Raw genomic sequence first — 25,295 nt, 5'->3', positions numbered from 1 at the left:
TATCTATATTGTTATCTTTATAGTTACTGTCCTTGGTGTGAACGGGCCTTAAGGATGCTATGCAGAGGACGCTCTTCGTGTGTTGCCATGTCCACTTTTTATACACGTTTTTGGGTTGTTGGGTTTGGTTAGTTATGCGATCAAGTTTATGGAAATATTACAGTGGGCAGGTGCTGGTTGCGATATTTGGTCTTGTTTTCAATATAAAGCATTTCTTTTTTTTTCTAGCAAGATCTGGCAACCTGAATGATTCAAAGTTTGTACTATTTTTACTGTGTTTTTTTTTTTTTTTTTTGCACCACACACATAAGAGAGACACATCTCTGATGTGCATTTAAACATGTCATTAACAAGTAGTTGTTCAGTTCGGTTGCGTACACACTGCCTAGAATCTTTGTAAATGCGGTTGTCACTACCTGCATTTTTCGGAAGTTAATCTGGTTGTAGAATCCAAATTCGAATTAATTTGGTTGTCACTCCCGTAAATTACTGAACCGTGTTCAGAACAGGATTAATCACTAAAAGGTGAACTGACAACCGAATTTAACGGCAGTGTGTACGTGGTCATTGCTATTGATTTATCACTTATTAGATGATCAATATGATCATAGGTTATTCAATGATATTAATCTATTTGCATTTTCTGTTTCATAAATGTCTAATTCTTGTGTTATTTGTGTTTATACACTCGCATTGTGCAAATGTGCCACATTAATGATAACAAAATGTTTAATGGATCAGTTGTTGGTATGTAAACAATGAAATATTCTCAAATGGAATTCCTAAACTGTGTTTTTACACGATTTTAAGTCAATTAAAAATCATAATAAATGAAAAATGTAATTAAAAGACTGTACTGTACTTTTAGTTATTTGAAATACAGTATACTCATTAGTTGTGATTGTTAGGATATAGAATGAGAGGGGCCAAAAATACACACACACACACACAAAAAAATCAAAAATACACAATAATGTTATGCATAGATATGCTGTATCAATTCTGAGACACTCTTTTTCATCGTTGTTATGGGAGTGCAGCTTTTCCGGTCACTATGAATCCTGTGCCTTTACTCAAAATAAAATTTTACGAACTATTCTAGTTTCAGTTTCTTTATAACATATTGCTTTGTATTTGTACTGTATAAAGAAGAATGACAGTTTTGTAAATAGTTTACATTTGAGGGGAGGGGAGGGGGGTTAAAGCCTCCAGATACAATACAGTGAAAGAGGAGAAAAGCAGCTCTCATCACTGAAGACATCATTTACGAGCACAGCTTTGTTACCACAGAATTCAAAGCAACAGAAAAGAAACAAAGTACTCCACCTGCTGCCAGGAAACTGTAAAATGAAAGGAGGCTTTCTGTCATGTTGTCAAGCCATGTGTCTGTCCACCTCCTGAATATAAAGTGTCAGCTACTGTATATAAGCAATGTTTTGGTGAAGTCGTTCACACATGAGGTTTGAGCTATTGTCAGAGTTTAAAGGATTCTCTCCAGCCAAGCTGTCTGGTAAAGAAGAGATAAGGTAGGCTTTTCAAACATCTAGCATTGCAATGTCAATGAAATGCAGTAATGGCAGGAAGAACTTTTTGGTCTGTGGTTGTCTGACAGATTTAGGTTGACCCAATTTTCAAGCAAATCTGTTTTTTTTTTTTGTTTTTTTTTACAGTGTACAGACTCAAAGGAAATATATTTACATTAAAGCAAGACAGAATTCACAGCTCAACCTTTTGTTCAAAATTATTTTTAAAAGTTGGTAACACTTTACAATAAGGTTTCTTTTGTTAAAAACTAATTATTAATAAATGCTGTAAGAATATATTGCTTATAGTTAGTCCATGTTATTAATGTTACAAAATGTTACCAAAAAAAGTTATGAAAAAAACATAAACAGAGCCATGATTCAACTATGATTTAATTGTTTTTAATGTTTATAAGCTGAAACAAACTTTAATAACTACGTCATTTGTTGCCTTACAAATATTGCACGTTTTCAATATATGTTATATCTGTTTCACTTGCTTTTACATATTATTGGACTAGCAAAAAAATGACCCCTCAATCTTTTCACACATCACTGCTTTATTTCCGGAACACAGTCATATTTGTCTCAGTTGTTGGTTAACCAGAAAGCAGAACCAGAAATGGTTATCTTAATTCAGCATTTGCATTTTTTTCTTTTTGATAATACAGTATCTGATGTTTAATTTACTGGTAGACATCCTCCAAATGCAAAATGCATGTTGCCACTAGAACTAAAATAAACGATAGCGTTGATTTCTACAAAGGATCAGTAGATGGCACTGTATGCAAAAAGCAAGGATGATTTTGAACAGATTAATCTTTGTGAATGTAGGTAGGCTATAGAAAAACAAGGAGACAATGTATATATTGTGTATATAATTATTTAACATTCAAAGAGGGCCAGTCTGGGTTGGGGACAAGCATAAAACTGCAAAATCTGCTAATAAACAGCCTTGCAAAAACATTTTTAAAAGAAAACAGGGGCAAGATTTAGTGGTTACTAGGATGTTGAAGCATGAACTTCATAATGACAATTTATTTGTGCATTTGTTTGTTTATTTATTTACAAAAAAAGGCCAAGGACACAAAAGTGCTTGTAGTTGGAGAATCACCTCCAATCAATATATATATAGTATATAGTTATTTATCTTTTGCTGTAGTGTGTCAGTAGGAAATATCAGTTTGACTATCACTGACACACAGCAAAAGATATAAATAACTGACTTAAAAAAAAAAATGTGTGGTATTAACATGCCTAAGACTTTTGCACAGTACTAATATATATATATATATATATATATATATATATATATATATATATATATATATAGAGATATATATATATATATATATATATATATAGAGATATATATATATATAGAGAGAGAGAGAGAGAGAGAGAGAGAGAGAGAGAGAGAGAGAGAGAGAGAGAGGCTGCATTGTCTCCTTGTGGCTATATATGAATATTTTGGAAGCTGAAGTAACACCATTTGTGTCAACAAATGCAAGAGTTCTGCAAAACATTACAATTTCTGCTTCCTTTCAATCACCCATAATATTTTAAATAATGTATGACAACTTCTGTATTATCCTATTATTACTAAATTAGAATGTAAAACTATTATTAGTAATGAAACACAGAAGAATTGTGAATGATTTAAATATCAAGTAGCCTACCACAAACATTATATCAGGTGTCAAATAGCTCAATTAGACAATTCACCAAGAGGCATATCTTAACGTTTTTGTTGGCGAGATCGAATCCCGAAACGACGAGGGTTTTAAGACCTTTTTTATTAAACGTAGCCTACTTTTGCTGTTACATTTTTTTTGTTTTACAACAATACCAACGTTACGTAGGCCTACTGAGAACGTTTGATTGTAACGCGGACAAGTTGCTGCACATGTTTGAGGAATTGACGAATCTGCGCCCGATCGTTTCACAGCTGGGGTTAAGCCATAGATAGACTAAGCGCAAGAGAACTCACCAGTTAGTTACACGGACTGTGACGGACACCAGTTAAAACCGTAACACCGGCGTCTCGACCACGCTCCCATATGCACCACCCTGTACTGAAACACCTGCTAATTACCACAACCTTAATCGTTCACAAACAAAAGTAGGCCTACTACTACTAAAGATAGGGCTATATAACCATATTAAAAGTGTACAGTAGCCTGATCATTCCATTCATGCACATTAACGCGCTCACAAAGGACTGAGCGCAAGGGAACTGAACAGTGTTCTCGAGAAGACGTGTTTTGTTGACACGCCGTGTTAAAACACGATGCTCAGAGAAAAACGCCAGAATGCGTTCTGTCTGTAGGCAACCGGGCGATTGGCTCTATTTATTATTTTGTTGTGTGAACCCGGGGGAGCCGTTACACTGTTTGACCTGGAATCCCACTGAACTCGAGTCAGGAAAGTTAAAGGACTCGAACAAAACGCTGATGTGATGTTCCCTGTCACCTGCAGATGAACGCTGATGTGGACGCGAGCGGTGAACTGGATGAAATCCTCCAGCAGATCGCGGAATTGGATAAATGGAGAGAAATCTTTAACTCCCGCGGGTAGGGTGTGATACGCACGGGCTCTCTCTCTCTCCTTCTGCTGCCCAGAGACCATCCATTAACCTGTTTTTACCTTACAGGTTGGACTTGCAACAAGGCTATGTTAAAGTAAGTCTGACGTTGTTTTCTATTTCTAATTCATGGATTTCATCCGGTCCCTTTCCACCGGTGTATTAATCAAGCACAATGCAGTCTGCATTCATAATCTAGCTGCTTGATTTTATACACCTGTGGAAAGGGACCTGATGAAACCCATGAATAGACGACACAGGATGCCTTATTCGTGGCGTGACTGGTGAATTTCGTTTCTAAGTCTATTGCGCTGCAAGCGTTTCGTTTTCTACAGCAAGCTAAAAGTTTACAAAATGACACATTTGTCATCATTTATGACTTGCCTTCTCTGAAACACACAAAGAAAATGTTTGAAGATGTAGCCAATATTTCCCATTCATTCATTGATGGTGACTGAAGATGTCAAGCCTCAAAAAGAAATATCAACAAGTATTTCTCAAAGTTATAGCCTACATACATTATTCCAGTTACGGTAGGCTAATAGAACGTTCGTTCTAAGTTATCTGGTGTTTAACCCCTAATGTTCTCAAAACGTTAGCACAATTTTTTTTTTTACATTTTGTTTGATAACACTTTATTGTAAGGTGTCGTAGTTACACGTTACTACATGTAGGCTACTTACTATAGTAAGAACAGTAGATTATGTATAATACAAGTAACTAACCCTAAACCAAACCCTAACCGTACTCTCTAGAGTTCATGTAGTTAATTCATATTACTCAGTTATTTGAGTACAATGTAACTACGTCACTTTAAAATAAAGTGTAACCTTTTGTTTAGAGAACATTTCAAAGGAATGTTCCCATAATGTTTGCAAAATGATAAAAGGGAATGTTCCCTTCCCTTAACTTTTGCATAACCAAGATTATTTTAAATGTTTTTACTGGACGTTTAGGGCGTTCAGAACATTCAGAAATAACATTTTCATAACTTAATGGGAACGTAAGCAAAACGTTTTTAGAACATTTTTGTTAGCTGGGATGGTACATTGGAATATAAATGACGTTCTATAAAATGTTGCCTCTTCTTTGAGAGAAAAAAAAAAGTAATGCATTTTGAAATGGCACTAGTGTTTGGAAATTATGACAGAATTTTGTTTTTTTTTGGGTGAACTATTCCTTTTAAACGGCTAAACATTTAAAAATGTCTTAATACTTGTGTTCTGATACATTTTGTTGTGCTCCATGCAGTTGGACATATCTGTGTGAATATCCCCTAAGTCTTGCAATCGGAAATGTAACGTACCCTGTGTCAATGTCCTTCTCACGTGGTTCAGTCTGATTTTTCTATAATTGATACCGGCGACACTGTGCTCTCAGGTGGCTGCATGTCATTTCTCCCATGACATACAGTCAGCCAATCAGACGAGTGTATGGATGTGCCTGTGTGACTGCCATCCTCTCAACAAACTCAGTATCACAGACTGGAGGAGAGCTGTGTGGCTTTGGTACCACATCAACTGGAAGGCATTTTACTGGGCATATTGTTAATGCCATGTGTGAAATCGAATCTGCATGCAATAGTACAGTGCATGTAGAGCAGTCATGACGGATTACCAGGACCTTCTGCAAACCATCAAGAGTTTGCAGCACTCCAGACTGAGCTACATAGAGCTTCTTCAAGAGGAAGTGAAGAGAAGCCAAGATGTGAGTTCAGATCCGCTGATGGCTCATTCAGCACAAACCTGGTATCATCCTATTCCTAAGATTAGTAACTGTGCTTTTGGGATTTATGTTAAAGGTACAATATGTAAGAATTTTGCATTAAAATATCCCAAAATCTCAAGGCCAGTGTTTATATATTTTGTTAAGTTGATTACTTACAATATCCCACATTTTTCCAACTATTTTTAAATCGTGAGAAAATTGCGATTTTAACCAAGGAAACGGGGCGTTAGAGCAGGGGTGAGCTGGGAGTCGCCAGTCAATTGCGTCATATCCGCGTCACCCTCGGTTTCCGCTCGTACTGCGTGGAGTCCTGGACAAATGCGGAAGTTGTAGTTGTAGCGTCTATCAAGCTACAAACTTTAGCTTGTTTCTTGCAGTCGTTATGGTCCACAATTATTCTTTACCGATTGCAGCTGGTTCTGTCGACAAAGCATGCTTAATTTTATATTTTCCAAATGTAGCATTCGGTAATAGTTATGTTTATGTAAGGAAAGTATTATTGCTTTAGATTTGTGTTTAGTTTATTGACATTGTTTATCACGTCTGGTGTTTATGGCCATGTAAATAAACATAGCATGTGTTATACATAAAGATTAATCAGTATTTTGGCAAATGATGTGGGTATGTTCGAATGTACTTTTACAACAATTGTTTAGAACACGTAAAACTGCGCAGCGTTATCACAACAATGAATTCGACATACAGTAACATCTATGATAACCAATGTAGTATTAAACCTTACTTTTCTTGCGGTTAATTCATTTTAATGAAATAAAAGTGTGATGAGGTTCAAGAGTCAGGAAGGAAGAAGACAGGGGTCGGCGTGACTGGGACTTGTACTTTATTAAAATAAAGCAAAACAAACAAAAGTCGCGCATTCACCGTGGCAACCGCAACGGCACAAAACAGTTCAAAAATGAGAGCTCGGATCCACCGGTTCTCTTTCTCTGCGTCCAATTTTCTCTTCAGTCTCTCTCTCGTTCCAGCGCGGCTTATAAGCGGTCTCTCTACGCCGATCACTGCAATAAGACACAGGTGTTCGTCATTTGCACTTGACCTACTTGCTCGTCTCTTCTCTCTCCCATTACAGACCGCGCTGAACCACGCCCCCCTCGCCACAAAAAGCATGTCATTAAACGCAACATTTATAAAAATAGAACTTAGCCTCATCCATGAACATGATTTTTCGATTCCCGTCTGACTGATTTACATCCACGGTGGAGTTGAAAACAACAGTTCCCATCATTCCACGCTCCTTCACATCGTCATCAAGCTACGCCGTTGTTGTTGTTTGGAATGTAGCGCCCTCTAGCGGCAAAAAATTCTTGCATATTGTACCTTTAATATTGAAGTTTTCTATGAAAAGCTGTGCTCACAGTTCAGGAAGAGGGTGAGAATAGAAAGAGAAAGCAATAAGATGTATATTAATATACACTACTGGTCAAAAGTTGTAAAAAATTATTAGTATTTTTTTAAAGAACTCTCTTATGCTAACAGAGGCTTCATTTATTTGAACAAATACAGTAAGAACTATAGTATTATAAAATACGATTACAATTTAAAAGAACAGATTTCTGTTTGAATGGTTTAACATGTAATTTATTGCTGTGATCAAAGCTGAATTTTCAGCATATGTAAGATTTATTTTTACAACAACAAATGTTTTTATTCAGCAAGGACATATTAAATTGATCAAAAGTATCAGTAAAGAAATGTTTTTGTTACAAAAGTGATTTCTACTCAAAAAGCTGTTTTTTTTCTTCAGTTTTTTTTTATTTTTCAAAGCATCACCGTTTCCACAAATATATGAGGCAGCACAATTTTTTTTTACATTGATAATCATAAATGTTTCTTGAACAGCAAATCATTATATTAGAATGATTTCTGAAGGATCATGTGACTCTGAGGACTGGAGTAATGATGCTGAAAACCCAGCTTTGATCACAGGAATAAATTACATTTTGAAACATATTCAAATAGAAAACTTCTTTTAAATTGTAATAATATTTTTAAATATTATAGTTTTACTGTATTTTTGATCAAATAAATGCAGCTTTGGTGAGCATATACTTGTCTAAAAATCTTAATTATTTCAAATGTTTGGAATATGCTTCGAAGGTACAATTTTCTGTAACAACTGCACATTTTCACTTTTTATGTATTATATTGTATTGTATTATAATTTTGTAATCATGTTTCTTCACTAGACTTGTTTTTGCTAAGAGCAATGTTCTGCTAAATGTTCACACTCTTCATCACGTGTACAGAGACCTAGTGAGAAGATCAAAGCTGATGAGGACAGTGACGATTCATCCAGACCTGCCACCTCGGCCCATCACGTCAGTGCACCAAACAGCCTGTTCACTGTGCCGTACTCCATACCTCAAACCCTCGCGGTGTCTCCAAGTCTGGGTGGGCAACCAGTGTCACCAGAGCTGGCAGTGGTGAGTTGTGGAACATGACCCTGTCACTTGACCCTCGCTCTCTTGCCTCCCATGTGTCTCACAACAGACTTGTGCTGTGTGTGTGTGTGTGTGTGTGTGTGTGTGTGTGTGTGCGCGCGCATGTACCGAAGACAAAAGACGGGATATAGACTCATGACTTATTTATTAGGACTTCAAGCAATAGATCAGGTTATTGTGGGCGTTTTAGAATAAACATTCAACACTTGTCTAAAGTTTGGAGTAATTAAGATTTTTGAAAGATGTCTCGTATGCTCATCATATTAATATATTAGAATGATTTCTGAAGGATCATCTGACACTGAAGACTGGAATAATGATGCTGAAAATTCAGCTTTGATCACAGGAATAAATTACATTTAGAATATATTGAAATGGAAAACCGTTCTTTTAAATTGTAAAAATTTCACATTATTAATGTTTTTACTGTATTTTTGATCAAATAAACGCAGCCTAATTAGAATAAGACAATTTAAAAATCTTTATTATTCCAAAAGTTTGACCGGTAGAAGTGTATAGTAACTACTGCTTATTCCGCTTTGGTAGATTTACAGAACATGGGTGAATCTTGGGGCTGGGCTATTTTGAATTTGGCCAGTAAGTACCCTATAACCTTTAAATATATTAAATATTTTCTTCACCTTTTCTTCAAAAATCCATAAAACATAAAAAAAAAAAGAATAATGTTGATTATAAGATATTTAAATGAAATAATTATATTACACAACGCATTTCAATAGCTGAATCTGCGTGTTGGGAGTTTTGTTAGCATTCCTCCTTTGGGTCAATATATACGATTTTACTATCTGTTTTTAAGGGTTTAAATGGCATATATTACTGAACTTCTTCAGCAGAATACATAGAGTAGACTCTAGAGCAGGGGTCGGCAAGTAAGTTTGGCATCGGGCCAAAAAATTATAACAATTTGCCACTAGATGGCGCCCAGAACATAGTCAAAGGATAATTTAAGAAATGAATTGATGAAAAATGCAACTAGAATTGCCTGTGACAGACTGTTACAGTGTCTTTTGTAACTGGTAGTGAGCTGTTACTCTGTGTTAAATTCTGTAGTAGGACAGTCATTAACAAAAAGCCACATTTGTGTGGCGGTGTCCGGGTTTTACACTGGATAAATTAATAAAGCACTAGTGACTAGGGATGAGTCACTATTTTCGAATATTCGATTAGTTGATTTAATTATATAATATCGAATAGGTTGTGCGATTATTGTCTAAAAAAATCCCATGTTTTCGGACGGTGCTGATGCGGGGGTGACTCGTTCATGTAACCAGAGGGTGACCCTGCCAATTACGCACCTAAAAGCTGTCACAAAGAACTGGCAAAAGTAATGATTATGAATGTTTCAAATATGGCAAGTAGACATTTTAATTGTTTATTAATTAACTTCTGTGTCAGTGTTGGCTTCAATAGTGACCGCAATAGGGAACGCACCTATAGAGAGAAATGCACATGTCATATGGATTACATAAGAGAGTAGTCTATAGAGTCTATAGTCTATAGAGAGTATATTTGCTTCTTATTTATTAAATCCAGGCAAAATTGATTAAAATGAAGTAACAAAACAAAATTCACTTTAAAGAAAGGTTTTCTATAAAACAAAACTTAATGAAGTGGTCAAAATCATGTCTGACCCACATGTCTCCCTATATATTGCGGCATCTTCCAACACATACGTGGGAGATGCGGAATGGATAAAAATAACTCCATTCATAAATAAATAAATAAAAGAGGTCTTGAATAAGCCCATTAATGGCATGTTTGAGTCATGCTCTTAACAAGCTATTTTTTTTATTTCCTCTTTCCATATTGTGAATGATAAATGTGTATCATTGTAATTTTCTTACACAATGGAGCCTAACTTATTGTAATAATTATTTGACGTAGCCTACTTTTACACTTAGAATTATTCCTTGGCATCCTCACGTGCTAAACTGCATTTAAAAAAAATATTATTATTGTTTGCGTGCTGGAGGTATGCTACTACGTCGTATGCAGAGGGATGTTAACATTTAAGCTAGCTGGTGAGAGAAAATGGCAATATCAAAGAATCTAAAGAGGAAAGTTGACAGCGAAAATAGGGTATACAAAATAGAATGGAAAGACAACTATGCGTTCATCCTACCTAGTTTAGTGAATGCAAAGCTGGTGTGTCTTATCAGCAACAAAGTTGTCGCTGTTTGCAAAGAATATAGTAGACATTTCATGACGGCTATTTTAAAGGTGTGTCTAGCTATCCACAGATTTTTTTATTATTTAAAATGAAAACACTGCTTCAAAAACGTTCTCGTACTTTTATTTTGAAGGCAAAATCACTAAAGACGAAGTGATTGTGAGTAACTGTTGCTATTATGACAGATCTATTTCAGAACCAGCCGCTATCAAGATAATCTGGCTGCTGGCGCGGGCCAGATATTATTGCTGGCGGGCCAGTTTTGGCTGTTGCCGACCCCTGCTTTAGAGTCTAGAGTCTAGACCGTTAAGATCTTCACAGAGTTTAAAGGTGCAGTAAGTGATTTCTGAGAAACACTGTTGATATTTGAAATCGACCCAAACAAACATTCAGCCTCTAAAATGCATGAACATGAAATGCAAGAGTGGTTGACTCTTAATCATAGTTCAAGCGAAGCAAAACAATGCTTTGTGAAAAATAAATCGGCAGCAACACATCAGCTCCAGACACTCAAAACGGTCCTGTTACTATAGCTAACATTACAACAAAAGCATATCTTGGTTCTATGAAACACAGCAAAACCAGTGTTACTCGCGTATAGAGCAGAAACAAAGCAACCCGCCGTCTGTTTTCAGACCTTCCCGCTTATGTCTCTCCAGCGCTGGAAACCTTTCCTAATATCAACGTGGGTCCTAAAGCTCTTGCCTGATCATAACGCTTCTTTTTCCAGTGATATTCCTCTGACCCTTTCTCTTGTATTCCTTCAAATCTCTCTCTCACTCGTTTTGCTCCCCCATCATGAGTGACATGCCCCCTACTGCTGATTGGCTACAAGTGTGTTGTGGTGCTCAGTCTGAACCACTTTCTTTTTCAGCATTTCTCAGAAAACGATTACTTAACCATTCTTAAGTCTTGTCTAGAATGGAAAGGAGATGGGGCCTTTTCTGTTGCAGCTCCTCATCTCTGTAACAGTTTACCTCTCTATATTAGATTCTGTACCACTCTTGATGCTTTCAAATCTCACCAAAAGAAACATCTCTTTTCACTTGTGTTTCACTGTTTCATTTTTTGTAATTTATGTATGTATTTGTTTTGTACTTGGTCTCATGTTCTTAAGCTGTATGAATTGTTAGGTCCCGGGGCTAGTTGCATAAACCTCTTGGGCAGAGGTCGTATTAGACTTTCTCATTGTCCATCATTTTGAATGTGTTTTCCACACTGACAGCAGAGGCAATTAAAACACGACATTTTGTGCATGAATTGGCAGATTTAAACAACTCAAATAAATAACAAAATATAATTCCGACTACAATAAGTACATAACGTAACAAATTAACTGAACTAAATTCAATCGATGCTCTGTAGGCCTATCTGCCTGCCCTGAACTCAAATCTTCCTCCTGGTCCGCATCGACTTAAACTGGGTGCTCGCCTGTGCATAATCAAACTCATCAAGGGAGACTGATGCAGAGGCAAATTGCCTTTGAAAGACGACTTCTCGTGACAGTTTTAATTTTGTTCTGGAGGCTGAAACCGCACTCTGCTGCCACATTGGAGACCGAAATTACTAGAACCACTTCAGCCAAAGTTTTGTAGTCGGGAAATATTTTTACCGGGGAAGTGATCAGACGTTTGCAGGACTCTCTGAATGTGAGATTTCCCGATCCTGCACGCACTCGCTTCACCAGGAGGAAATTGTGCAGCATGTGCTCCTTCTGCACCAGTGGCTCAACTGCACCCCTTTGCGTCCCGTAGTGGTCACAGACGTTCTCCAAAGCATCCAGCCCAAAGCTCTTCAATGCGCTGTCAGCACCTGGATATCGAAATGCATTGAGTACAGTGCTCTGAGACCCCACATGCTCCAAAAGGAATCTTTTTCTGATAGATTTGGTGAGCTCCGTGATGGACTCAGTGCGCAAAACTGAAAAGTTCTGCCTGTGTCAGCGTAATGCCACAGAACTTGCCATCTTGTAATGACTTGTTGAATTCTGTCTCACCTGGCCCATTCATCAAGTCCTCTAGGCTAGCAAGGGTCATGTTCAAAACAGGTTGGTTGTGTAAGATGTTAAAGGGATACTCCACCGTTTTTTTTCATATTAAACTTTGTTATTCCCTTAACTAAGACGAGTTGATACATACCTCTCTCGTTTCAGTGCGTGCACTTAATCGCTCTGGCGCACGGTGACACTTTGATAGCACTCAGCTTGGCCCAGTATATTCAATGGTATCTAACAGCAATGAATTAGAAGTGACACATCAACGTTTTCCCTATTTAAAAACAGTTACACGAGTAGTTATACGACCAAGTAGGGTTAAAAAGGATAACTATAATGTATGGCGGAATAGCACTTTTGGGAATACTTCGACTCGGCGCAGTAAAAAGTCACGCCTGATCCTCTCCCTCTCACTTCTGTCAATAGTCAATAGTGGGAAGAGGATCAGGCGTGACTTTTTACTGCGCCGAGTCGAAGTATTCCCAAAAGTGCTATTCCGCCATACATTATAGTTATCCTTTTTAACCCGCTTAGAAAAGCGCCACGTTTTATTTTGTGTCACCATACTTGATCGTATAACTACTCGTGTAACTGTTTTTAAATAGGGAAAACGTTGATGTGTTTGGTCACTTCTAAATTCATTGCTGTTAGATACCATTGAATATACTGGGCTAAGCTAAGTGCTATCAAAGTGTCGCCGCGCGCCAGAGCGATTAAGTGCACACACTGAGATGAGAGAGGTATATCAACTCGTCTTAGTTAAGGGAATAACAGTTTAATATGGAAAAAACGGTGGAGTATCCCTTTAACATCATCTTTTTGGAATGTAAGATTCATACGGTTCATCAGACAACAGGTGAGTTAGGGCAGGAAATGTGTATGTTTGGATGCGCTTTCTAATACTTCTAGCTACTGGGCAGTTTCTTGCATTTTCCTCCTCCTTCAACTCCAATACCATAACCCGGTTGGCATGTATGCCCTTAACTGCCCTCTCCAATGACAGCCAGCATGTTGCCGATGGTTGTTTTAGGCTCAACATGTCGTGTTCCTCCATTTCGTTTAGGAGTTCGTTTAATCGTTTTGTTCGAATTGGGAAATTCTTGTAAAATGTGTATACATGTGAAGGCATCACAGACAGCCAGAATGCGCACCACAGTGAAGATTTATGAGGTAGGGACAGTCATTCTGACGAAGATGTTGCGCAACTCAGGCCTTTCGACCCAGCATCACATTCGCTCCATCACTTCCCAGTCCACTACCCGATCCATAGCTACATCACGGCCTGACAACACATCTTTTATTTTTGTTGTGATGCATTCTGGAGTGCCAGAGGGTATTACATGATTTCCAATGAACACAGTTTCAGGCTCTCTCTCTACTGAAGTGCCAGGTATATGATCAGCATTTTCTCAACTGTGATATTAGTTGTTTCATCATCTATTATCCTGAAGTATCTGCTGTTGGTGATGCGATCATCCACCGTGCTATTTATGGTCATTGCTATAGCCTTCTCCATCTGACTGACAGTGTCGTGGTGGGTGTATGTGTGTGCACTGTTCAGGTTTGGACACCCAGCAGACTGTAAGAGGTGTATTAGGTTAGGGTATTGGTGGTTGGGGTATTTGTATTTGCCATATACAACACAACCTTAAACTGTGTTTGTAATGCCTTGTTACAGGCAGCCTGGGATTTTTCGATATGCTTGACCATTGCCACGCTCTGGTTGACCACCCATGAAGCTTTGATGTGGATATGGCTACCTTTGTGATCATTCAAAGCGGATTTCTGAATCGTCGTGCACCCTCGGACAAATCCGTTACTCATGTTAGCTTTTCTACAGATGTCGCAGAATATTTTGCCACCTTCCCTCCTCAGCCACGTGAACTCCTACTCCCTTCTGACCTCCTTGTTGCCGCTTGGTTGCTCCGTAACAGCTGTCAGTGTCTGATAAATGTTGTCTATTTATCCTTCATCCTCCACTGCATCAGTTCCTATTTTTTCACCTTTATGAACAATATCACAACTATTTGGCCGTTTTAAGAAACTTCTCACACTCAGCTGCTGAGATATTTTTGCAACTGTATGCAGCGGTGACAAAGATGAGACGATTCAAGATCATTTTGCCAATGAATATGCACTATTGTCATCAATTGGACAGGAGTGGGAATTAGTTACAAACTACAATAGATCACCCTCAACGTAATCTATCAAAATGATGGATGTCCTTTTTTCCATCACTGCTTAAATTTGTCAATAACGAAAAATATTTGGTAAAGGAACCTTCTGGCTCGCTGAAAAGGGAATGAGACGGTGTCAGCTGCTGACATTATGGGGATGTTCCTCATGGGACCCGGTGTCTGAGACACACTATTCAATGGCAGACGCAGTGTGATGACATTGCAAGGCGCACCCCAGAGTATAAGAAGGGAACCTGTGAACATATCAAATTCGTATCGTCTAAAGGAAAACGCGCGGGCATCCCCGATGCATGGCAGCGTGACGCAGTGTCTCATTCCCTTCTCAAGGAACCGGGGTTACATGCGTAACCCTAGACATATTTCCTTTCAAGGGAACAAGACTCTGTGTCAGTTGCTGATGCTATGGGGACGCCATACCAACTACGCCATGCTTACCAATACCTGCTTGTACTTCTCAAACTAACAACCTAAGCAGTAAGCTTGTAGACCTAAGCCATTAAAGTGTCAATAGGCGAGCAGTACCCTTGCAACATATTGCTCCCATAACAGTGTTAAGAAGGTCCTGAAGCTTCTATGCTCAAAAAAGGAATCTAAACGAGTCCGAGCCATGCTCCAGAAGAGTCTAGACTCCAGAGAGCTGAGCTACCAGTAAATAGACAGGGCCTCAGCTAAGCCCATGTCCCACATCTTACAATATGGGCAATGAGAAGGAGCATAACCTCACTCAATGTCCAAACCTGGAGGAGGTGAAAAGGGGCTGAGAGCTTGGGCCTTACCCAACTCAATCATTTTCCTTTTTTTTTTTTTCACAGCACCCAGATCTTTGTGTGTGGCTTCTCTATTATGGTTTCTCTTCGCTCCCAGTTCATCAGAAGGAAAGCTACCTTTAGCCACACTCGCCTTTGCTCTTCTCCCCCGGAACTCATTCCTTGAAAGAGCACAGACGATATAAGAGAATGAAAAAAGGGGTGAGAGCTTGGGCCTCAGCCCCATTCAATCACTCTCCTCTTTCTTCGCTGCACCCACAACTCCTCGATCTGTGTGTGGCTTTCAGCTATCACATCGCCTCTCCTCGGAGCCACACTTTCCTTCTGATCTTCTCTCCAGGAACTTGATCCTGGACAGGGCGTAGACTATTTTGGAGGGGCCTGAACCCGGCGAGGGATATACTTCCCAAAGGCGGCCGACTGCGTTCTTGCCTCTCTAAACCTGTCCACCACCGTCTCAGTGTCAGTGCCAAACAGTCCCAAGGTCCAGACAGGCATCGAGGAGGACAGCTTTATCTGACTGCTTAATCCCTGAAAAAAATAAGCCACAGATGCCTCTCCATCACCAACATAGCAACCATGGCTCAGCCAGTAGAGCAGTCCACTTGCTTAGGGGGACAGAGAGCTAGAATGGTGTGTTTGTACACGTGCATCAGACTGGGGTTCTGCGAGGGCACGTCCCCATAGTGTCTGGGAACAAAAGGGAACATTGCCATTACATTAAGACTTGTATCTTAAGAGCTAGTCTGACCAACTAACTGTGTTGGGTAATCAGTCTTACTTTTTGGTATCAAATTAGACTAATCTACGTTTTTATGTTACTGACTTATTAACAGTCTTGAAGAAAAAAAAAAGGGCTAACTTGTAAGACTAGTCTAAGCTGTTTATGCAAAGCTCTTTGGCCAATATGTGCTGTTTTTAAATGTGCTATAGAAATAAATGTAATTATGAGTTTTATCCTAAATAAATAACTAAATGTACTACGTTTACATTTTTTTAATTTTGATAATTTTGACATTTCATTTTGCTTTATCACTCATACAGAGTTTAAGAAGTATTTTATTTGGGAACACCTTCCATATATTCAACTACGAGTGGAAGAAATCATTCTTCAAGTTTCGTGAGCCTTTCTCTGATACATCATATGCTCTGGAGACTGAGAGGGTGAGTATGAGATTGGACTTTATCTGTCATTCATCTGTTATTGTGATAGTTTTGGCTATAAACCACTGGAAACTGGTAGGATATTGTTTCAAAACATTCAGATTTGAAAATTCATATTAAATTACTTGATGAAGACACAAATGTGCACCTTTCTCATTAAATGTGTTTTTGAGGGGAAAGTGTATACCTAGAAAAAATTGGCAAATGAAAAACATTATGAAACAAAATTGGATGACTTCTTATGATGAAAATGGTAAAAGGAAGATAAATTTGGAGTGATATACTGTACGTTTGCAATAATTTAGTACAGGGCTCCGTACTAAAATCCACTTTAAAATAATCACAGACCAGGAATCAGTGTACAATATACTGCTGGTTAACATTGTGAAAAAGAAGTACACATTCTTATTACGGAAATAATATACTTTAAAAGAATATGAAATAAAATTAAATCTTCATACACTCAATTGCAAGTTATTTACAATTTAATAAAACTAAATTATAGTTTAAATTTATATTAAACGCAGTTTGAACTTAAAAGTGCTCAGAAGTTCTCAAAATGCCTGCTAATGCTGGAAATGGAAAAAGACTTCTAGTAAAGCACAAACTTGAGACAGTTGATGATCACTTATGCATGATCACGTTAATAAAGTTACTTCCCCTTTGCCAGAACTGCAAGTTATATCAGTGAAGAAGGGTTGTGTTACGAGCTTTGGTAGATCACCTCTTTTCATGTTGAAGCCATGACTCAGTATGTTTCTGTTTGATTAGCCCGACAGCATTGTCTGAATACTGCATCACTTCCCGCCACCTCATTATTGTATAATGAGCTTGAAATGTTGCCACTTTCTTAACCACAGATCATTGGTACGCTAAGTAAATATGTTTCCCATTATCCTCAGGTAGTGAAGTGTGGCACATAGGCTACCATTCATTAGCAGATTACACACTGGCATTAGGATACCATGAGAAAGCACAATTATATAAATAGCCCTCCATCAACTGGTTCAAGATTACATTTCTGCATCAAACGATTGCAAATTTAACAAAAAAAACTCTTGCATTGCTCATGAAATGGTTCATAAACTGAACATTTAGTGTTGCATACCATTAAAACTGTCTCTATTTTCATATATTTTAAAAATAATTTATTCCTGTTATGGTAAAGCTGAATTTTCAGCATCATTACTCCAGTCTTCAGTGTCACATGATCCTTCAGAAATCATTCTAATATGCTGATTTTCTGCTCGAAAAAAATATCTTTCACTGTTGAAAACTTTTTTGTGGAAACCAGGATACATATTCCCAGGATTCTTTGAAGAGAACGTTCAAAAGAACAGCATTTATTTGAAACAAAAATCTGTTTTAATATTGTAAATATCTGTACTGTCACTTTCGATCAATTTAATGCAACCTTGCTAATTAAAAGTATAATTTTCTTAAAAAAAAAAAAATTTATAAAAAAAAAAGTTATAAAGTGATGCTAAAGGGAATGTTCTACCAAAATTGAAAATTCTGTGATTGTCACTCTCAGGTCGTTCCAAACCCATGCATTTAGAAGTTAGGCAGAATATTTTAACTTTATCATCTTTATTTGTATTGGATGTTTACCACGGGTTTGTAATGACATGAAATAAATAACATGAGAAAAATAAATAACAAAATGCACAATTTTGCCTGAAATATCCCTTTAAATATATAAAATGTGTACTTGCATTTACTGGCCGCTGGTACACACAGTTTTAATTATGGCTTTTGGATGAATTATATTCATGTTTGTTGTAGTTTTTTCATTAATATGAAAATATCCTGCCTTCTGAAAAGGCAATTACATTTAAAATAATTTATAATGTAGAAATTACTCAATAACATGGATAATTTGTAAGAGAAATTTACTAAATGTGAGCCCAAACAGTGTTTTCTCTGGCTGTTCTCTTGCAGGGAGGAGCCAGTGCTATTCAGATGGTTGTTCAGGCTCATATTATTAAATGCTTGCTCTTCAACCAGCCAGGGAACTCCGTGTGCACAATGCAAAGGTTTGTTGTTGTCATCAAGTTTGTATCATTTTGTATGGAATATAATTATAGCAGAGGGGATGATTTCAGATTTTCATTAGGAACAACTTGCATTCTCTCTCTCTCTCTCTCTCTCTCTCTCTCTCTCTCTCTCTCTCTCTCTCTCTCTCTCTCTCTCTCTCTCTCTCTCTCTCTCTGTCTGTCCCTCTCTCTCTCTCTCTCTCTCTCTCTCAGTCTGCTGGAGGTCGGGGAGAAGGAGCAGAGGAGGGCGCTGGCAGCCGCTCTAGCTGACATCTTATGGACAGCTGGCGAGGAGCAGACGGCTACCGTCTCCTTGGTCACGTCAGAGCGCTGTTTCACCCCCCACCTCGACTACAAACTGGACAGCTTCACAGAGAGGGTACGTGTTGGGGGGTAATGTGAGTTATGTAATCAGATGACTTTTTTCAAGTAACAAGTAAAGTAATGCAGTAAATTGTGTGAACATGATGATTATTGGAGTTCTAGACTAAATGTGAACATGCATTTACTCTCACTTGCACAAAAACACATTCAGTATCGCTCAAAATAAATAAAAACAGTGAAATGCAAACTATTAAGCAAACCTGCAATAATTAAATGTTTAATAACACAAATATACTTTATGTATTTAATATCACTTTATTAAGCAATGTCTTTGCTACTGACCTTTGATGATCCAATTCAACCATACTAAGCAAAAATCACTTTCGGTAAACTTCACATTTGTGTTTTCTCTTTTTTTTTTTTATGTTGAAGTAACTTTTTTTTATGTTTTACAATTTTGGTGTAAAAGGGCCTTTATATTAGCCAAAAAAAAATTTGTTTTGGTTTTTCAAAAATTAACAAGCAAGTCCAGCCCAGGTGAGAAAAAGTAATGCAAAAAGTAACCAAGTAACACAGTTACTTTTTTGCCATAATGCAATATTGCAACACATTACTTTTAAAAGTAACTTTCCCAAACACTGTAAATAGCCTATGTTGTAATTGTTTAATGTTTTTTTTTTTTTTTTATTCCACAGTTGCACCTTTTCACCTTTAAAAAGAAAGAAGATGTTAGATCTTTTATATGTGAGCACATCCAATGTGTGGGTAAATTTATTTATTACAAATTATTATAATTTTTTTTAGGAAATACTGTTTGATTAATGCTTTATATTATGCATCACATTTGCCTTTATGTTGTATTAATAACTTTGACCTGAATGTTTGTAGTTTAAGGAAGAAGGAAGCCATGGAATTATACTTTTTCTGTACAGCCTTGTCTTCTCCAGGACTATTGACAGGTATGTCCACAGAAATACACAACCTTTCAAAAGTTTTCTTGAAGGAAATTATTATTTATATTCAGCAAGAAATCCTGGCTGATCAAACGTGACAGTAAATACTTTTCATTCATTCAATCACCATTTCAGTCGTATCCGACTCGTGGGCCATCTCTTGCCATACGTGAGACACTGTCCATGATTTTTCTTGGAAATTTATTTTTTTCCATGGTAGGTCGCCAGGTCTTTCCCCAGCCCTCCCTATTACATGACTCACACACACATGAAAAGCCTCGAACTCGAACCGAGGACCTTCTTGCTATAAGACGACAGTGCTACCCACTGAGCCACTGGGCCAAATACTTTTACAAATGTTAGAAAAAAGTTACTTTTAAAAATCAGAGGGGAAAAAAAGATTAAAATAGTAATAATATTTCACAATATCACTTTTTTTTACTGTATTTTTGATCAAATAAATGTAGCCTTGGTGAGCATAACATCTCTCAAAAACATAAAAATATTTGACCAACGCCTAATTTTTGAATTGGTAGAGTATTTAGGTAATATTTTTAAGGATCAATAATACCATCACTAATAATATCGTTAATAATTGCACTTGAAGGTAAACACTATAACACACATCTCCAGTGTCAGAGAAATACCTCAAGATTTTACCTCAAAATTGAATGAAATGAGTGAATGAATTAAGCATAGTGTCTGAATTTGTAGGATACGAGCAGACTTCGATTGTACCACAGCTCATCTTTTGCATTTGAGCTTGGGGAACTTTGTTTGTCGACAGGTAAAGTTTTTGTTTAATTTATTTTTTTGTCTTTTGTCCCTGCGACTTTTTAGTAGCTATTTAATTGCTTCATATTGTCTCTGTATGTATTAGGCTTTGTTAAACCTGCTGTTGACCGGCCGTGCTTCCCCTCACGTCTTCAACGGTACGTCACTGAACGATGAGAAAGACCAACCGCTCGCCCACCCGCTCCACGGGGTTCTGACTCGCAGTCATGTTGGGTATCTCTTCTGGAACAGAGAACAAGTCAAGCATGCACAGCTCCCCCTGGTACAGTACCCATCCTATGTGTTTTCAAGAGGGCTTGGGGGATTTGTCACCTTTCCCATGTACAGAAAATGGAAGTGTACAGTATTTCTCTGTCAGAACAGTCTGGGTTTTTGTCCCATCATCTTTGGGATCTTACTTTCTCTGCAAACTTTGCAGTATGCTAACTTGGGTAACCGAATAATAAATGCTGTAAATGACAAGATACTTGAGCCACACTGATCAAACCCTTTGGAGAATTTCTAGGCACTTTTCAAAAACAAGGGCAGTTCTCTGAGAAACACACTGTACGAAATGGATCCATTGAAGCTTACATTCTTGAGTAGGGGAGAGCCGGGACGGTTGAAACACTTTTCAGATAAACGTCGTTTTCTAAGATAAGGTTACAGATAGATTATTTTTGTTTTTGTGATCAACAACTCACATATGTGTTCTGTTAGTATCATGTGTTATTCGGTACAAATATATAATGATTTAAGTAAAAATTTACTTTGAACAGTAGTTGTGCTTTGTTTCAATCGTCCCGCCTGAGCGGGACGGTTGAAACACAGGGGTGGGACGGATGAAACATAACAGTTTAAACGGCAACTATTCATCTAATGCCTGATTTTATGAACAATACCTGACAAGTAAGTTATGTAGATATTGTTACAAACATATTTTTTATATATTTTTTTTATTTAAAGGTTCATATTAACAATTTTGTTCTGTCGTCATATAAAAAAATAGGCGATAAGCCTATTCGCATTTTGCGTGCTCTTTCTTATAGGCTATTTTGACGAAGACAGACAAATCCGTTCACAATTCATATTCTTACATCTCTTTCTTGAGTCATATCGAGTGTTTGCTAGTTGAATAGCCTGTTATTATGAAGAAAACGAGGTCAACCGGAAGACGATAGGCTAAATTAAATTTATTGAAGATTGCACAATAGGCCTATTGATGATTATTAAAAAGATAACGTGTTGCGTAATTGAAAATGAATTTGTATTAAAAGAATCACAAGTCAAGGAACAGTAGCCTATATGAATTATGAACCGTATAGGGTAAATAACCATCTATGAACAGCCTATAGGCTAAATAACCATGAACAGGTCAAATTCATGTCACAATGATCACAGATGTAATGTGTTTTCATTATTTATTGCAAAACACTTTTTTATTCAAAGCTTAAACACGTAAACACCGTGTGACCACATTAACAGCGGTTTTATGACCAGGTTTAACTGGAAGGATGCGCTGTCGGGACGGTTTAAACACTGTTTCAACCGTCCCGACAGCGCCTCCTGTCAGTTAAACCCGTTTTTCCCTTAAACTAAAAAAAACTCTGATATTGCACACTTAAGGGTGTGTTGGAGTACTAATACACCTGCCGTATTATCATTACAATAGGACATGAAACAATAAATACAACTTGTCAGTCAAAAAAAAGTACCAAAGAAAGAATTCACTTTCTGCACTCAAAAACAGCTTTCCGGCTCTAACTTTAAAACGGAATGATGTAAAGAATAAATGTTTTCGCGGGTCTGGCAGGCATTGCGTGCTGTACATGCTGACGAAATCTGACGTACATGACATGAGTGGTTTTCAAGGAAATCTCAATGTTTCATCCGTCCCGCGTTTCAATCGTCCCGCCTCTCCCCTACACAATAGATCATTTAAGGCACCTTGAAATGGATCCCTAGTGGTTCTCCAAGGACTTTAGAATACTTTTAAAAAGAGTACTTGTGGAAATAATATAATGAATGTAATGTTATTGGACAATTGCAATGGTTTAATTTTCTATTTAAATGCATCTGAAATTTAGAGAGCTTTGACCTAGTTAAGTAGACATGCACAATTGTAATTACTCTCAAGTAGGACTAAGTACATCTTTGTCATAATTCTATTGTCTTTGAAATGTTTAAAGTATACTGCCAAATGTATTGATAAGCATTTATGGTAAACTAAAATTATAATAATGTAAATTTTATTCTATATTTAAATATTTGTAATTAAACATTTGTAATGAAGTTGCAATTTAGAACATTTAAAATAAATGAACTTTAAATGTAATATTGAAGAACACACTAGACTTTGCACACTAAAGCATATTTATCAGGCTCCAATTTTTAGGTTTAGTAGTCACTTTAATGGTAATGAGTTAAAAGGTTATTAATCAGTTATTGAAATGCCTTATTTTCAAAAAAATGTCACTGATAAGAGTAAATGTAAAAAAAGAAATTGGACATACTTGGAGGTTTTAAATAAGTCTTCAATCTAAATATATACAGTCAAACCTAAATTTATTCAGACACCTTCAACATTTCTCACATTATCAGTTTATTCGCTATAGTTTAGAAAATGGTAATAAAATATGACAAGAACTCAGTTATCAAATCTGTTGATATTTCACTGGTTTTGGCCATCCAACAGTTAGACTGTTTCACAAATGAATTAGGTTGAATAGCTGTCAGCTGTTAAATTTAAGTACACAATTAGATGATACCAATTTAGGTAAACCAATAACTATGCAATGCTTAATTTTGTTTAGCCTGTGGTGTAAAAAGGTCGCATTAGCAATTAAAGAAAAAACACTTAAGCAAAACATGGTCAGGTCAAATTGTCTGAATAATTTTTGGTCCTACATTTTTATAAATATTACTGGTAGTCCACTGTATGAAGAATTTTGGAGTATAATGTCACAGTTTACTTTATTTTGCTATCCTCCCTTACATAAATACAACAAAGAACAGTAATGTAAAGTGTTACCTAAATAAATAACTCTATCTATTATATTTTAAAAGCATTCATGTTGAGTGGATCCCTTTTTTCCTAAGGTGGGCAGCATGCTGAAAACCCCCAGGCTGCCTATCTGGGTGTGCAACATCAACGGCACTTACAGTGTTTTGTTCAGCCCAAACCGTTCGTTGCTCTCTGACTGGAAGATGGAGCATCTTTTCCAACTTTACTTCTACAACGGCCAACCGACTCAGCTCAACACAACAGTGCTCACCATAGGTACAGTCAATAGCTAAACTCATATCTCTTACTCATTGATGCTGCTTGCCTGTTATATAGTTGTGTGAATCAAAACTTTTAATATATATATATATAGAGAGAATTCTATTGCTTTTTTTGTATTTCAGATACACACTCTCATCACTGGGAGGCTGAAAATAAAGACATTCAGGGAGACCTAGAGAAAAAGTTTCCATCTGTAGAAATGACCATTAGGACAAAGTGGGAGGGTGCTGTTATTGACTGGAATGGGACCGTGCCTTTTTTCTGAAGAGGTTTGCACCTGATATCTAGCCCACCTCTCGTGTTATGCTCCTTTAAAAGCATATTATTATAGGCTGATATTGGTTTTAATTCTGGCTTAATTTTAACTTTTAATTTTGAATTGAATATTTATAACATGATTAACAGCCTTCCCATTTGACCATTTAAACATGAACATTTAACAAAAGTGAAAAACCAAAAATATGTAACATCTTTTGATTGTCAGAAATATATTTAAAACTGGTTTACACGTCCCATAGATGTCTACCACTTTTCTGGTGTTTATAGTTTATATGATCTAGCTTCCATACTGTTTTTGTCCTTCCATTTGGATCTGATATGGGTTGCTAGTATCAAGTCTCAAGACTTAATCGCTGGTCTCAAGTCAAGTGTCAAGTCATGATGGAAAAGGCTTATGTCTCAAGTTACAGGGTTTAATCAATTTAAGTCAAGATCTTAATTCAAAGCCTTGCAAGTCTTTGATTCCTATCTGGCATTAAACATGTTTATTTTATTTTTATATAGCTTCTGTTTATGCTTATCAATGTTTATATGTGAATAAAAGCCTAAATTAATTATGTTCCGTATATAATGCGATTGTGTATCTTCAGAACATTTGGACTAAACCACTAAATTGATATGGATTTGTTTTATGATCTGTTTATTAACTTTTTGAAGCGTCAAAGTGGTAGTTGCGTAGCGGTCTATGGAGAGACAGAAATCGCTTAGATTTTATTAAAAATATCTTCATTTGTGTTCTGAAGATGAACGACAGTCTTACAGATTTTACAATGAACACAAAATGTACATTGTATGTTTTTTTTTTGTTTGTTTTTTTAAATGTAAGTACATAGTTAGGGACCCCTAGTATAAAGTGTGACCAAAGATTGCCTAGGTACTACGGAGCTGCAATATTAAAAGCTTTACAAATAGCAGTATTTTATAACTGATGGTTGAATCAGGGCTGATATGATCAGATTTTCTGAATCTGGTAATAACAACAGAGGACCTAAGACAGAGCCTTGCAGTACTTCACTTTCATTTGACATTAAAT

At 36.9% G+C, this 25,295-nt stretch overlaps 1 protein-coding gene across 1 annotated transcript; it reads left to right on the top strand.

Moving 5' to 3' along the window:
* The first annotated feature begins 1,317 nt into the window (after nt 1–1,317).
* mindy4b (MINDY family member 4B) lies at nt 1,318–25,180 on the top strand. The gene is made up of 14 exons (XM_082180658.1): nt 1,318–1,526; nt 4,002–4,096; nt 4,177–4,204; nt 5,692–5,814; nt 8,103–8,279; nt 16,491–16,610; nt 18,552–18,646; nt 18,860–19,025; nt 19,666–19,731; nt 19,859–19,929; nt 20,638–20,710; nt 20,804–20,980; nt 23,797–23,977; nt 24,106–25,180. Exons 2-14 carry the CDS (start codon nt 4,002–4,004, stop codon nt 24,246–24,248), a joined length of 1,515 nt encoding a protein of 504 aa, XP_082036784.1. The 5' UTR covers nt 1,318–1,526; the 3' UTR covers nt 24,249–25,180.
* The last annotated feature ends 115 nt before the right edge of the window (nt 25,181–25,295 follow it).

This window comes from Leuciscus leuciscus (genome assembly GCF_965113295.1).
Source record: "Leuciscus leuciscus genome assembly, chromosome: 9".
Taxonomy (NCBI): Eukaryota; Metazoa; Chordata; class Actinopteri; order Cypriniformes; family Leuciscidae; genus Leuciscus; species Leuciscus leuciscus.
The sequence above is the reverse complement of the archived record's forward strand: the minus strand, read 5'-3'. Positions and strand labels throughout refer to the sequence as shown.